General features: G+C 49.3%; 2 protein-coding genes across 7 annotated transcripts in view; one reads left to right on the top strand and one right to left on the bottom strand.

Moving 5' to 3' along the window:
* Window positions 1-11,161, bottom strand: part of OTUD7B (OTU deubiquitinase 7B) — a 39,822-nt gene extending 28,661 nt beyond the window's left edge. Inside the window, exon 1 of one of the 3 annotated variants that reach the window (XM_035097760.2) lies at window positions 10,441-11,161. Coding sequence is in view for 1 of the 3 variants with exons in the window: in XM_060269631.1 (XP_060125614.1) it covers window positions 8,612-8,683 (72 nt within the window). In the remaining 2 variants the exon portion in view is untranslated. Of the gene's footprint in view, window positions 1-5,106; window positions 10,341-10,440 lie in introns of those variants that run through there. The other 2 variants (XM_060269631.1, XM_035097761.2) reach the window with 2 other exon arrangements.
* VPS45 (vacuolar protein sorting 45 homolog) overlaps window positions 10,364-15,628 on the top strand; it is a 51,472-nt gene continuing 46,207 nt past the window's right edge. Inside the window, exons 1-3 of one of the 4 annotated variants that reach the window (XM_060269633.1) lie at window positions 10,364-10,425; window positions 11,889-11,982; window positions 12,660-12,923. The gene's annotated coding sequence lies outside the window, so the exon portion shown is untranslated. Of the gene's footprint in view, window positions 10,426-11,839; window positions 11,983-12,659; window positions 12,924-15,628 lie in introns of those variants that run through there. The other 3 variants (XM_035097765.2, XM_060269634.1, XM_035097764.2) reach the window with 3 other exon arrangements.

Genomic DNA, 15,628 nt, shown 5'->3' on the forward strand with positions numbered 1-15,628 from the left:
CCTCTTGGCATGGAGAAGGAGGTCGCCTGATGCTCCCTTTCGCTATCCCACATTCCTGAGCAGAGAGGAGGCCGCTCCCAAAAGGCAACCATTTCTCCGCTCTCTCCTTTATAATCACATGCACAGAATTCCCAAAAAACTCCCTGCCAGATCGCAGCGGGGGGAAAAATCTGCTGATCCAAGCTCACTGATTAAGAAGCAGCGCTCACAAGTCGCCCGGCGCATTTTGCACCTGGCTACTGGCCACTTGCGACCAAGGGAAGATGCCCAACCAATGGCCAGGATGGTGCCTGGCGTCTCCACCATCTGGAGGTGCATACTTGGGTACCGTTGGATATGGACTGTTTTCACACATGAGCAACACATCCTGCAGAATTCTATCTGTTGTATTTTACCCGCACAGTTAGAATGAATTTCAGGAACCCCAAAAAAATCACACTGAAAAATACGACTTCCGAGCTGTCTGGGCCGAAATGGCAACTAGGCATTCCGTTTTGGCGACTGCAACCCTGGTTTAAGGAGCTATTTGGCGCCTATCTTATATATCTGAGTTTCTAATTGTGCCGGGAAGGGAGAACTAGGACTCAGGTAGCTGATGCGGGCCCTTCCATATATTCTGGACTCTCAGCAGCCCTAGGAACTAGCATGGCCAAGGATCCAGGGGTAGTGTAGTGGTTTGAGTGCCGGAGTAGGACCTGGGAGACTAGGGTTTTAAATCCCCGCTCTGCCATGAAGCCTACTGGGCATGACCTAGGGTCAGTCACTGTCTTTCCTCAGCCTAACCTACCTCACAGGGTTGTTGTGGAGATTAAATGAGGGAGGGGGAGAACCATGAAAGCTGCCTTGAGCTCCATGGACAAAAAGGTGGGATATTAATGCAATCAATCCTCGGGGATGGCAAGGGAAGATGTAGCCTAGGAAGATCTAGATGGCATCTGGAAGATACCTATAGCTGTAAGCTGCTTTCAGGGAGAAAGGGGCGGGTGGTATTCTGGGCTCATTCCTCTCCAGGTTTGTGACAACCCCCACCTTCCACCCCATAGCAAAAAGAAAAGGGGATTGGAGGAGCTGGGTCTCATTTCTCCAAGTCCCCAGAGACAGTCTCTTCTTAGGGAAGGTCCGCAGCTCAGCTTCCAGTGTTCCTACAAAATCAGCCTTTAATTCACGAGGACTAGAATCCTGCTTCATTTTTAGGTGAAGGGCCATAGCTCAGTGGCAGAGCATCGGCTTCACATGAGGAGGTGGGCCCCACGTCGAATCCCTGCTGGCTTGGACACCTGCTTGAAATCCTGGAGAGCGGCTGCCTGCTCGTGTAGACAACACTGAGCTAGACAGACCCGTGGGTCCGAGTCAGCAGAAGGAAGCTCTCTACGCTCCATTCAATCAGCTTTTTTACTCAGAACCACGAGGACCGAGATCTTAAGGCATGTTCCTGGACTTTCTGCTCCGTCAGGGACTCAAGGTCTCAAGTAACCCCAGAGAAAGCTGTAAAATCAGGGGCAGAGCACCTACCTTCAACGAAAAGGGTCGCAGGCTTAATCCCTGATGGCATCGCCAAGTAGTAGTGGGGGAGACATCCTGCCCCAAACCCTGGAGAGCCACCTCAAAAAACGTGGACCTAGACGGACTGACGATCCAACCCAGTGGGAAAGCAGCTTCGTACGTTCTCATCTTCCTACTACCAGAAAATTAATATTGCGGCTCGAGGCTCACGGAAACCAAATACAGCAGTAGCTTGAAATGCGAATACGGTGAGACAGAACGCCAAACTGACGGCAGCTACTAACATCCTGGCATGGAAGTCTTAGAGGAGGTTTTTTTAAAATAAAAAACCCCAGCTCAGGTGTTGCCAGGAGAAAGACAGAAGCTTGGCAGCTCAACCCTATATAGCCTGTTGTGGCAAGAGGAAAGTCTGTTGGGTACAATGGGGCTTCCTCCCTCAGCGCCAGAATCACATGGAAGGCACCGTGGAAAGATTGCAAGAGGTTTGCTTCGAAAAGGAAAAGGGGGGGGGAGGATGATGACATGCAAGGAAGTATGTTCCAACCAACACATCCAACAGACAGACAGCCACGTGTTTCAGCCATTTGTAAACACCAATTCATTCATGCTTATTTGCTCATCTCCGCATGGAAGTTATTCACGGAATGAATTTAATCTGATCCATGCAAACTCTTTTACACACACCCCTCTTTGAGTTACCGAAAGTCTTCTCTTTGCATAGTCCCTCTTCTTTGCACCCTTGAAGGTTAGGAACCAAACCAACGGATTCAGCTGGCAAAGTTTCTGAGCTCTTTTGACAGTGGAACAAACTACATGGGAAGGTGGCAGACTCTCCTTTCTGGAAGTTTCTTAAACGGAGGTTGGATGGCCACCATTTGGGGATTTGTTAGCTGCAATTCCTGTATTGCCACGGCTTGGACTAGATGACCCTCGGGGTACCTTCCAAATTGAGGATTCTACGGTTCTTTTACTCCTTGGTGACCATGATTGGATGCTGAAGGCTGACTGGATGTGCATCGTGAAAGGCCATGTGCTATGGCTTGAAACATCACCTCTACTAATCACCTGACCGATATGACTCCTTTATGACCATCGGGTCTCCTGCATCCACTTTATGCTTTTATTGCAAGGTTGAAGCCATTTTTTAAGCCATACAATCAATAATGGGGTGAAGCAGCTCCAGTGGCTATGAGCCTCGATAGCCACACACAACGCAGTTAAACTATGGAACTCCTTCCATCAGGAGGCAGGGATAGCCACCAAGTAGGATGGCTTTAAAAGAGGGTTAACTAAATTCACGGAGGAGATGTCTACTAGCCTCGGTGGCTATGCTCTGCCTCCACAGTTGGAGGCAGCGACATACCCCAACACCAGGTGCTGTAAACCGCAGGAGGGGAGAGTGCTCTTGTGCTCAGATCCTGCTTGCTGGTTTCTTGGAAGAGGCATCTGGTTGGCCAATATGAGAACAGGATGCTGGACTCGATGGGCCTTTGGCCTGATCCAGCAGGCTCGTCTTATGTCCCAGGCCCACGTGGTAGAAGAGAAGCTGGCAGTCTGCCTGCCTGCCTGCCTACACTTTGCCAAAGCACTGAAGCCCTGGCTCTGTCCCCAAGGATGCCGCAGGCTGATATCAGCCCTGGAAAATAGCACAACATATACAGTGGTACCTTGAGTTACAAATGCCTCAGGTTACAAACGCTTCCGGTTACGAACTCCGCTAACCCGGAAGAGTTACCTCGAGTCGAGAACTTTGCCCCAGGATGAGAATGGAAATCGTGTGCTGGCGGCGCAGCAGCAGCAAGAGGCCCCATTAGCGAAAGCACGCCTCTGGTTAAGAACAGTTTCAGGTTAAGAACGGACCTCCGGAATGAATTAAGTTTATAACTAGAGGTAAAACTGTATACAGTACATTTATTTATTATTAAACAGAAAACGACAGAGATTCCACTGGTGGGCAAGGGCAGTAATTTCAACTGCTCTTTTAAACTTCCATCCCTCTTTCCCCTGGGCTTGCTTTAATGTGTTATATTGTTTTAACTGCATTGATGAATAAAGTTCCTTGCAACTGCCAATCTTACTCATCAGTAAAATGGACCCTCGACCTGGCCTGAAAAAGACTCATGGGGCAGGCTCTCCGAGCCACTGAACAATATTCAACTACTACACACACAGGTATACCTCAGCAGCACAACCACAGACATTGGCGCTTATAAGCTACCCTCTTGGCTACTGAACAGTCCATCAAGTGAATTAAAACCAAAACCAAATCAAACATCAGTAAAATCCCTGATGAAATACCTGGCAAACCTTCCTAACTACAAGTGCCAGAGTCGTTTAAAACACATCCAGGAAGGACGCTTTTCAGTCTCGGTAACAGCCGAAGCTTCCTGTAGTTGCTATATGGGGAGGACAGGAAGTTGTTTTGTACTTTTTTTTATTAATTGCCGGTGCTGTTGTATAAATGTTCCAATATTATAATGTGCTTATCTGGAGAGCCAATGTGGTGTAGTGGGAGTACTGGTTAAGAGGATCTGAGAGAGACGAGAGAGAGACCTGAGTTCCGATCCCTACTCTGCCATGAAGCTCACAGAGTGACCTTGGGCCAGCCACTCACTCCAGGGGTAGGAACTCAAGATATATAATCTAATCACTAAATGGCACCTTAAATCTTAGTTGCAGTCACCACAATGGAATGTCTAGGCATTGTACCCCCAATGGTATTGTTATTATTGTTTCTATATCACTTTATATTTTAAAGAAGAAATCTCAATGCAATTTACAACACATTAAAAAATCAAATAAAACAATCCAGAATAAAACTAACTCAAGCTTCAAAGAAAATATTTCAGATCCTTCTGTGACATTTTGCTTCTCCCAGTTGCCAACCTGGAATCCAGAGATCGCCATGTGGCCACAACTGGGCCCACACCAGTCGGAAAATGCACCTGGCTGATTTCGAACACTGCTCACTCTCAACCTAACCTACCTCATAAGGTTATTGTGAGGATAAAATGGGGTGGGGAGGAGAATTTTGCCGCCTTGAGCTTGCTGGAGGAAAGGTGCAACAATATCAATAAAATATATTTATGTTTATAAATATGGAGACCCTTCAGTAACAAGTGACTGCCAGATCTAACAACTAATAAACAAGTAAATAATCCCACATTTTTTACTCAGGGATGGAAGCAAGTACCCTGACAGAAAAAGTCGGGTTCCGTAAAGGGACGCTGAGCAGAGCCTACCCAATGGAGCCAAGAGGAAGGGTGGTAGCTCAGTGGCAGGGCACTTGCTTGGCATGCAGAAGGCACCAGGGCTCAGTTCCTGAAGGCACCTCTGAGTAGGATTGGGGACGTCCCCACTATTAGAAATGCCGCAAAACCATTGCCTCTCAGCATAGTGGGAAATACGAAGCTAGATGGCCCCAAGGTCTGGCTCAGTCCTCATGGTTTTGTATAAAGGGCTCATTTAAACAGAAAGGGCTGTGACTCAGTGGCAGAACACCAATGTCACACACAGGAGGCCTCTGCCAATCAGTGTAGACAGTACTGAGCTAGATGGTCCAATGCAGGAGGAGTCCACCACCTTCTGTCGAACAGCTCTTACCGTCCAGAAGTGCTTCCTAATGTTCAGCTGGAATCTCCTTTCTTGATATTTGAGTCCATCAGTTCGGGCCCTACCCCCTTGGGACAATTCAGCCCTGATCTGCAGCGGCGGAGCTGCTGGTTCTCTGGAGCTAAGGTCACAGGCTTTGTTTGGCACGGGGACGTCCCTCGCGGAGGAACAGGGCTTGGCTGTGGCAGGCACTTACCTGCCGAAGGCACAGAAATCTCGCCAGCCGAGCCCTGAGATTGCATCACTCCAGGTTAGTCACATCCATCTGAATCAAAGTCCGCGGACTTATCGCGGTAGAAGGTGAGGATGCATTCCCTGCCAATGGGGAGCTTTTAAGAACTGCCATCCAGCACCTAGGAAGGCCCAGCCATCTCATCGTGAAGTTGCTTAAATTATTTCCACTTCTGCTGCTGGAAATGGTGGGGGAGACAGAGAAGCATGAAGCTATTCCTGCTCCAGGTCCCACAGCACAGTATGCTGAAACATACAAAGCAGACATATAGATCTACCTCAATACTGTCTGCACGGGCTGGCAGCAGCACTCAAGGGTTTCAGGCAAGGGGACATTCCCAGACCTAAGTGGGATTGAACCAGGACCTTCTGTTTGCAAACGAGCACTCAGCCACTGAACTCTGGACCTTCTGTTTAAAATTATGGTCAAAATTCCAGTCCTCATGGTTGTGAATGAAAAGCTGGCATAAATAGACTGCCTTATATCAGTCAGACCCTTGGCCCATCTAGCAGCCCATCTAGCTCAGTATTGTCTGCACTGACCGGCAGCTGCTCTACAGTGACTTTACCACTGATCTTCATCCCTTCCCCACCCAATCCTGCGAGAGGCCACGTTCTGCACATCAGCAGAACTGGCATAAATTCATTTCCTGCATAAACCTGCTCAACTGCGGACTTTTTTTTTTAATTGAATGCCCAAGGGAGACATTTGCCCAAATGCAGCAGCTAGCCAAGGTCACAGAGAAGAGCTGGGGGGGGAACCCCACCTGGCCTTTGCAACCTGGTGAACAGCCAGCCAAGCCATGCCTGCAAAAGCATCTCTGAGGGCCGCATAATCCTCTGGGGCATCCTTCCTAGGGCCACATGATGGTGGTGGGTGACGAGAGACAAAAGTGGATGGAGTAGTGAATGTGAATTTTAACTTTGTCTGCAGGAACTCATACACACCTCTCTATATTCCATCCCAGCAGTCAAAAAAGCGCTATCAGAGTATAAGCCAGGTAAAAAAATTGGGGTGTGTCCATGGAGGGTATGTAAGACCTGCAGAGTTACAAAGGCAATAAGGAGGCCTAGAGGGTTGCACTGTCTGAGACTCCCCACCCCTGGTTTTCCTGCACTTCCCCATATTATATTCACAACAACCCAGTGCAGCCAGTTATGCAGAGAGAGACCATAACCGGTCAAAGGTGAGCCTCCTGGCTTCCTGGGGATTTGAACCCCAGTCTCCCAGGACCAACACTTTAGCAACTGGCACAGTGACATTCAGCTCTGCAAGCGTGCACCCAGAGTCAGGAACAGCTGTGGGTTCAGAAAATGTTTTCTACGTTGGGGACTGGAGCCTTCCTTCTGATGTTTTCGCTTGCGTGGGGATTTGCATCTCAAACGCAGGAAAGTAAGGCTGGAACCAACGTTTAAGGAATGGTAACAACTAGATCCAGACACACACACACACACACACACACACACAGTGTAGGATCTGCTATGTGAGCCTTTTACCACTACAATGCTAAACTGCAAACAGCACCTAGAAAGGAGCTCGTGCACCACGCCGAAGGTGCATTCAGGAAAGGACCATGTTGTATGACTCCCCATGGCTGGAAGCATAAGAGCAAGCACCCCCAAACTTTGGCCCTCCAGATGTTTTGGACTACAATTCCCATCATCCCTGACCACTGGTCCTGTTAGCTAGGGATCATGGGAGTTGTAGGCCAAAACATCTGGAGGGCCGCAGTTTGGGGGTGCCTGCATAAGAGCATAAGAAGGGCCCTGGCGCTGGATCAGGCCAATGGGGTTCACCTAGCCCAGCATCCTGTTCTCACAGTGGCCAAACAGATGTCTCTTTCAGGAAACGAGCAAGCAGGACCCAAGTACAAGAGTCCTCTAGTTTCCAGCCACTGATATTCAGAAGCACTGCGGCCTCTGGCTGTGGAGGCAGAGCACAGCCATCGTGGCTAGAAGCCCTCAGTAGCCCTCTCCTCCTCAATGAAATTTGCCCAATCCTCTGTTGAATCCATCCAAGTTGGAGTTCCAGAGTTTAACTATGCTGTGCATGATTAAATCCTTTATCTGCCCTGAATCTCCCAGCATTCAGCTTCATTGGATGTCCACGAGTTCTAGTGCTATAAGGGAGGGAAACGCTTCTCTTTCCACTTTAGATCCAACAGATAGGGAAGAACACAGGACACTGCCATATACAGAGTAGGTCCCTTGATCCATCAAGCGCCACATTTGACAGACGCTCCCCGGGGTTTTGAAATGAGGCCTCTCAACAAGCCCTACCTGGAGATGCCCGGGATTGAATGCTGGAAGATTCAGCACATATAGAAGGAAGTCCTTCTTCGTGCAGCAGAGTTTTAAACTATAGAATTGCTCCCACAGGAGGCTGTGATGGCCACTAACTTGCATGGCTTTAAAAGAGGACTAGACAAATTGGCGGAGGACAGGGCCATCAATGTCTACTACCCACACTGTGGCTTTGTTCTGCCTCTGTAGGTGGAGACAGCAGTGCTTCTGAATACCAGTTGCTGGAAGCCACCGGAGGGGAGAGGGCTCTTGGGCTCGGGTCCTGCCTGCCTTTGGGTTTCACACAGGCATCTGGTTGGCCCCTGTGAGAACAGGATGCTGGACTAGATTGGCCCCCTTTGGTCTGATCCAGCAGGCTGCTCTTATGTTTAACCCGCAGCATTCTGCATGCAAAGCCGATGCTCTACTACGGTATCAAGTTGTGGTCCTTAAAATGCACGTCCCTCCTCCGAACTCAGAGATGGGGCTTCCCCAGGCTTTCCGTAGCTTGGCTGGGGAGTGGGGATTTGATCAGGCTGCTCTCTGCTATCCAAAACTCAGCATTCCAAGCACCAGATAACAGAGACAGCACTTGCTAATAATGTACAAAGCACACCAGCGGTGTGTTAGTGAAGAGGGGCAAATACACCAGGCCAGGAATGCCTTAGCGTGGACTCCGGCTACCCCTATCAATTACAAATATGAGGGGATGACACAGGCCCTCTGTCATTAGCAACTGCTAACATTTCTGTTTACGCTGCAATTTCCAAGTCAACAGGTCTGGCCCGGGATCACGAAAACATCTGATGCGCATTCCCGGCGCTTACAGTTACAGAGCAGCTTGATAAATATTAACTTAGCGCTAGTCCGGCGTCATGAGAACAATTGCAATGGCTTTTTTATATCTTTTATCGCACACCGTTGGGAAAAAGGTGTCGCTGAACCAAGAGCAGAAAACCCACCTCCCCACGAACACTCTGACCTTGGCTAAAATGCAATCCTGAAAGAGGGGAGCGGGGAGGGACCTCCCCATCGCAGCCTCCCTTCTCATCATCACCGTGGGCCGGTCTGAAAGGGAAAGTTTTCAGTGCCGCCAATTAAAGGCACAAATTAAATCTTGCATCAAAGCTCGAGGCGCCAAGCCAAGCCTTTATGAACAAGGGAAGTTAAGAAGCGCCCCAGGGGGTTGAGGACAAGTGTTTAGAGGTTACCACAACACAGACTTCTCCAGTAAGAGTGAAAACAAAGGAGATTTGCGATTAAACGGGTGACAAAACAGGCAAAAACAAGGATGTGTCCACAAGAGAGGCAAAGCTGCAAGGCAGAAGGATGATGGGGAATTGGGGGCGGGGTTGTGGAGGCAGGGGTACCCGGAACTTGGATCCCAAAGAGGGGCAGAGAATCAAGGCTGCAGGGTTTAAGCCAGCAGGAGGGGAAAGAGGAAGGCTCTGGGGAGGGAGAGAATTTCAGGAAGCTAAGCTGGAACCAATTTTATGGAACTCCCTTCCAGTTGAGGTCCCCTTCCCTGCTGAACTTCCAAATGCCTACCAAAAACTTTGTTTGCTTCCAGCACGCATGAGCTCTCATTTCATTATTTTAACCCATTTTTATTGACAACCACTTGGAGACCATTGTCATTAAGCGATAGATAATCAAAGGTAGAAATCAATGAAAGTAAGAAAGATAAAAATCATGTAGGATAGTTTTGAGAAAAGGCCACATGGTGTACGCAGACCTTGAAGGCTGCAGGACCTAATAGATCAGGAAGCCTGGGTGGTTCTTCAAACTAAGAAACCATGAGTTTGGGGTGGGGGCTTCTAAGATGGAAAGAGGAGAGATAAGGCTGAGTACTGACGGGCACAGGAACGGGAATAGAGAGCACTGCTGTGAGAGAGGATGGGGAAAGCAGGATGCTCAGGAGCTGTAGGAGGAGTGGGGATGAGGAGCTACCGGGGCAAGAGGATGAGGCTTTAGGGTAGCTCATATGGGGGCTGAACAAGATCACGCAGGAAGGCAGAGCTTTATGAAATTGGGGCGGGGTTAAGGGGGACCTGAAGGTTCTAAAGGGGAGGGGCTAGGGGAGCAAGAGCAAATGGGAGGAGCCACAGAGGCTCAGAATTAACAACAAAGTAACAACGCCTAGATTACTTTAGGGCAGGCATGTCCAAAATCCGTTTTGGGGGCCTAATCTGGCCCGCTGGTTGGTTTAATCCGGCCCCTTTGGAAGTTTATTTCTTGGGGTAAAATAAAAAAAACAAAACAAAACTCAACAACTTCAGACTTCAGTCCTAAAAAAGGTTAACAACTTTGGTTGGCCCTTTGGTCACAGCCCCTCACTTCATCAAATCTGGCCCTCTTTGAAAAAAGTTTGGACACCACTGCCTTAGGGAGATGGAACAGGTAGAAGGGTAGGGGAGCAAGAAAGTGGGCGGAGCAAGATAGAACTCCGCCCCGCCCCGTTTTTAAAGGGGTGGGGCCAAGAGAAAGATCCCGGGGTTGGCAGCTCCGAAAAAGGGAGGAGCAACGAAACCGTTCTACGAGGGGGCGTGGCCGCGAGCAATCCCGAGGGAGGGGTGGGTCGTGGGCGTGGCAAAAGCGACCGTTCCCCCGGGCGTTCCGAAGGGGAGGGGCGCCAGGTGTGGCGAGATATTGAGAGCGGAGGGGGGAGGGGGAGGCGGGGGCCGCAGTTTGGAGCGTTCGCGAGGGGGGCGTTCGGAAGGGGCGTGGCCAGAGCGCGCGAGAAAGTTCTGAGGGGAAGAGGGAGGGCGCTCTCCCCTCGGCCGCCCTCAGTCTGAGGTGAGCGCCGCTTACCCTTGTCGTCGTCCGCCGCCGCCGCCGCCGCCATCCCGAGCTCCTCCCGCAGGGCCGCCGCTGGCTCTGAGGGGGAGGTGGGGAAGTCTTCTTTTGCGAGCCCCCCCACACACACCGGCCGAGGGAGGACGAAGGGCGGAGACTCAGCCCAGGCCGCCCTACGGTCCCCTCACGGATCTTCTCAGTCGCCGGAGACGGAAGAAAGCGCTAGAGAAGCGCGGGCGGGGGGATTAAACGCTGCGAATTCAATTACAAAATTTAGGGGGGGAGTCCGGCCGGTGTGGAGATATGTGCGTGCGTGTGTGCCTTTCTCTCTCTCTCTCTCTTTCTTTCCCTCAGTCGCTTCTCTCTGTCGCTTTCTGCGCGTGTGCGCCACTCCGGAGCGTCCCGCTGCTCGCGCGCGCCCCCCACCTTTGCTCCGGAACCCGAGCGCGTAAGCTGCGTTTTCCGCCCGGAGGCGTTTAAAGCGGGGACGATGAGGGCGGCGGCGGCGGCTTCCTTTCCCTTTCGCTCCCCCGCCCTCAGCCGGTCGCCGTTGTTAGGGCGAGCCAATGGGCGAACTGGGCTGGGAAGGGGGCCACGCCCACCAAGGGGAGATGTTCACGTGTCCCCTCGGCCACGCCCACACAGAGGGGCGGGGGAGGAATGGGAGGGAGTCGCCAGTGGCTGCCTTGGCCTCGTCACTTTCCCCCTCCTGCGGCTTTAAAAAAAAGGGGGGAAATGCATTATTATCCTATTTCGCTGATGGCTTGACCGGAAAGCGACTGATAAAAAAAAACTGTCATTTTACAGATGTTATTACTACTGTTCTATGAGGGCTTATCCCTTTTAAAAATTGCCAAATTATTGAGGGCTTTGCCATGAAAAGCGCCTAATTGTTTCAGAAGCTTGGGTCCCCAGCTATTGCTGAACTACAATTCCCATCATCCCTAGCTAGCAAGACCAGTAGTCAAGAGTGATGGGAGATGTAGGTCCAAAAACAGCTGGGGACCCAAAGTTCAGAAACACTGAATTATTATATTTTTTTAGGGCTTGGGTGGCTCTGAAACATAGCTGCCAAGTTTTCCCTTTTCTCGCGAGGAAGCCTATTCAGCATAAGGGAAAATCCCTTTAAAAACTTGGCAGCTATGCTCTGAAATGTCACTAATAAGTAAGTGTTTATATATATATAATCTTACACACACACACACTGTATAATACACCCCTTATTTTGGGGGACTCATTTAAGAAAATGAGGGGAGATTAGGGGGCGTGTATAAGATGCCCCCTAATTTTTGACATATTTTTTGGGGGGAAACCTAGTCTTATACACGGAAATATATATATATATATATATATATATATATATATATATATATATATATAGGGTTTGACTGTGAAAATAATAAATTTACTAATAAATGAGATAGTGTAAACATATTTCTTTAGTATTTTCATTATATTTCCAGTGCGAAATCAAGGAAGAGCCTTGTGGCATCTTAGACCCACGCAATGTTGTTGACGGACATCAGATTCCGTGGATTGGCATCTGTTTCGTCAGAGGTACGGAATGTTAACCTGTGTGGGCAGCTGTGTATTGTAGAAGTGTGGGTGTAGAGAGAGTGAGAGAATAGTCAATAAAATGCAAAAGAACCCGACAGTCCATGGCATGTCAGTCAAAGCCTTCCCCAACCTGGTGCCCTCCAGATGTTTTTGGACTCTTAACTCTCCTCACCATTGACTGAACCATGGCAATCCTGGTTGGTGGGAGTCCCAACAGGGCCGTCTCAAGCATGTTGGGCGCCCTAGCACCGTGGTGCGGAGATCGCTAGGGCCCCCCCCCCCCGCCCTGGTGGGTGGGCGCAGTGCGCAGCATGGCATCCGTGCGGCTTGGCCGCACGGCGCCCCCCTGCCAGTCCAGCGCCCTGCCACCCCGCGCCACCCAGCCTACCCCCTAAAGCCAGCTCTGAGTCCCAACAAAGTACACAGGGCACCAGGTTGACAAATTAGCCCAATGACAATTCACTGTGAATTTTGCGTTTCCTTGCCACTATTTCTGCCACTGAACTTTCACCTTCCATCACATCCAGTCAGTATGGTCAATGGACAGGAATGACAATGAAATTGAGAGTCCAACAACATCTGGAGGGGCCACAAAGTGTTCTCCATCCCTGGTGGAGGAATTTCGCCAACCCTCTGATTAACAAAAGCAGCCTTATACCATCATATTTTTTTTACAGTGCAATCATATGCCAGTTTGATCAGCTGTAACAACAACAACAACAATTAAAACAACACATATCCCCCCTCTTCCAAAGGAACCCAGGGCAGCAGGCAGACAGGTGATACAAACGTCTGAAAGCATCTTTCAGAACAATTCCAGTACAGATGCAAGACTGGGAAATATCTCTACTTAAAAGGCTTGCTAGAAAAAGGAGATTTTCAGTTGGTGGCAAAATGACGAAGAGGTGGTGCCTTAAGTTCCAGGTGAGGCCTACTCACAGGTAAGCTTGGACCCTAGCCTTTGAAGTGCCACAAGACTAATTTTGCTGTGAACAGCAAAGCAATGCATGCAATATCTCTTTTTCATGTTATCTCCATAGCTACAGCTACAGTGTATGGAATGTAAGGGTGCAGACTGGACCCAGTGGTGCGAATTCCGAACCCAGCAATGCAGACTGCACCTCCATTTGGTTTTTTAAGATACCCTGATTATTGTCAGAGGGCTAGCTTGCAAGTTGGCTAATGTAGCGTAGTGGTTAGAGTGTTGGACTAGGACCTGGGAGACCCAGGTTCAAATCCCTACTCAACCATGAAGGTGACTGGGTGACCTTGGGTCAGTCACAGCCTCTCAGCCTAGCGTACTACACTGGGTTGTTAGACTAAAATGGAGAGGAGGGGTACATAAACCTGCTTGAGCTAGCTTATGCAATAAATAACAGAAAGACAGACACTTCTGCGTAAGTGTACACTTGAAAAAATTGTTAAATAATTAAGAAAATTATAATTTTTTTCTTCAATAAACCTAACAAGTGCTTGGTGTTTGGATCAGCCTTTACCCTGGAAGCATCATGCCCAAGAATGTTAGGTGGAGTCTATCTCAAAGCAAAATTTAATATCCTGTGACTATAGGATACTTAGTGCAGAACTATCTCCTTGAGCTGACATGACAAAAATTGTCAGTGTGGACTTCTTGATGTTTTTAGCAATAGCTTGCTTACTTTTTGGTAGCAAGCCTCCCACCCAACACACCAGAAAGTATTTTTCAAGCTTCTTTTTATGACTTGGGTCTTTTCTTTCCCCCAACTTTACATTCAATGCATATGTTAAACACTAAATTGAAAAGAGCCCCCTCTAGCCAAATCTCACTGTCTAGGAGGACTTTAACATTCCAGTGCTGCCCATATTGACCTATTCCAGGGCTTATTTAAAACCAGATAATTACTGAAAACTTGGGTACTTTACAGCCATAGAGAGACATAAAAAAGGGACTTTTCCATGCAAATATATGGAGCGAGGAGCTAGGTAACAATATGCAAATAATACTTTCACTAGGAAAGAAATGCAGGTTATCAACATAGACGTGCAACTTAAATCTTGCCCAGGAATGCAAAACATTATGAAATAGAAAACCCCCCACTTACTTCACTTCCAGAAAATGAACAGGCCAAGACGTTGGTGGCTCTCCAGAGAGAGATTTCCAGGACTGGGGAGTTTTGGGTTGCCGTCTCACTGTTCCCTATAAAGAATAAACTTGGAGACTTTCTAGAGAATCCCTTTGACGGATCGTCAGGATTGCGATGCAACGTTGCAGAGGCAGTGGCCTCTGGTTTTATTACCCCCTTGCTCTGTCTTGAAAGGCTTGCTAGTCTTATTGACCAAGGGAATTTGCCTCTGCTGCTGTGAAATCATCAGATACTTGCCGCTGCCAACAACAGCTGAAGCTCCAGGCTCCAGGGAACAATGAGCCTGTGGGCAGCCCTCTGGCACTTGGGCCCCCTGTAAGGAGCAGGACAGCGCGTCCCGTACGGTCCAAGGGCGGACGGGTGCTTTGCATTCTCCTGGTCGTGGGCTGCCAGGAGCGTTGACAGGCAAAGCATGCGGACTATGCACAGGGGTCAGCTTGTGGCTTTTGCGTTATCTTTTCCAAAGGCAAGGAGGATGGATGAAGCTTCTTAAAGGAAAGTCGCAGGGCCTGGAGCCAGCCATGCTGGAATTTGAGATTGCTCCTCCAGCCCCTGGGTGGCTCCTTCATTCATGGGGGCTCATGAGAGCTCATGTTAGCCTCTGCTTAGTTTTGTTGGTGCCCCAAATGCCTGGAAAGGCAATCATATATCTTCTTTCTCCATTGCATTCCTATCCCACCTTTTCCTCTAAGGAGCTCAAGGTGGCGTACATGCATGGTTCTCCCCATCCTAGTTTAATCCCCAGAACAACCCTGTGAGGTAGGTTGGGCTGAGAGGCAATGGTTGGCTCAAGGTCACACCCAGTGGCTGAGAGGGGGGCATTTGAACCTTGACCTCCTAGGTCCAACTCTCTAACCACTGGCTCTCAAACAAGAGTTGCTTGGTGAGATTTGAACCAACTGCTTCCTGGTTCTCAGCTTACTCTTCTTAGACACTATGCTACACCAATTGCAAAAGTGGCTGCCAGCCGCAATGACTATGCTCCACCTTCACTGTCAGGCAGTATCTCCCCCTCCTGCTGCAGCATGTTCCCCTCCCTGTTTGTCTCCCAGAATCAGAAGAGGCATGAAAAGGGCAGAGGAGAGGTTGGCTGCATGCAGGCCCAGTCTCGGATTGCTTTAAAAAAAAACCTGGAGAGGAGGGGACTTACCTTTGGTCTCAGCAACTGCTTCGGGGAGCAAGCCTTTCCAGAGATGAGTTGCTGTGCTCATTAGGCCCTACATTCCCATGCAGATCGTGGTTTTGCAACTCTTGCACTGTGTGATTTATTGCTGGCTAGCTCCTCATGGAAGGACAGATCGTGAAGCTGAGGCTCCAATACTTTGGCCACCTCATGAGAAGAGAAGAATCCTTGGAAAAGACCTTGATGTTGGGAAAGATGGAGGGCACTAGGAGAAGGGGACGACAGAGGACGAGATGGTTGGACAGTGTTCTCGAAGCTACGAACATGAGTTTGACCAAACTGCGGGAGGCAGTGGAAGACAGGAGTGCCTGGCGTGGTCCATGGGGTCACGAAGAGTCGG

This window comes from Zootoca vivipara, chromosome 17 (genome assembly GCF_963506605.1).
Source record: "Zootoca vivipara chromosome 17, rZooViv1.1, whole genome shotgun sequence".
NCBI lineage: Eukaryota > Metazoa > Chordata > Lepidosauria > Squamata > Lacertidae > Zootoca > Zootoca vivipara.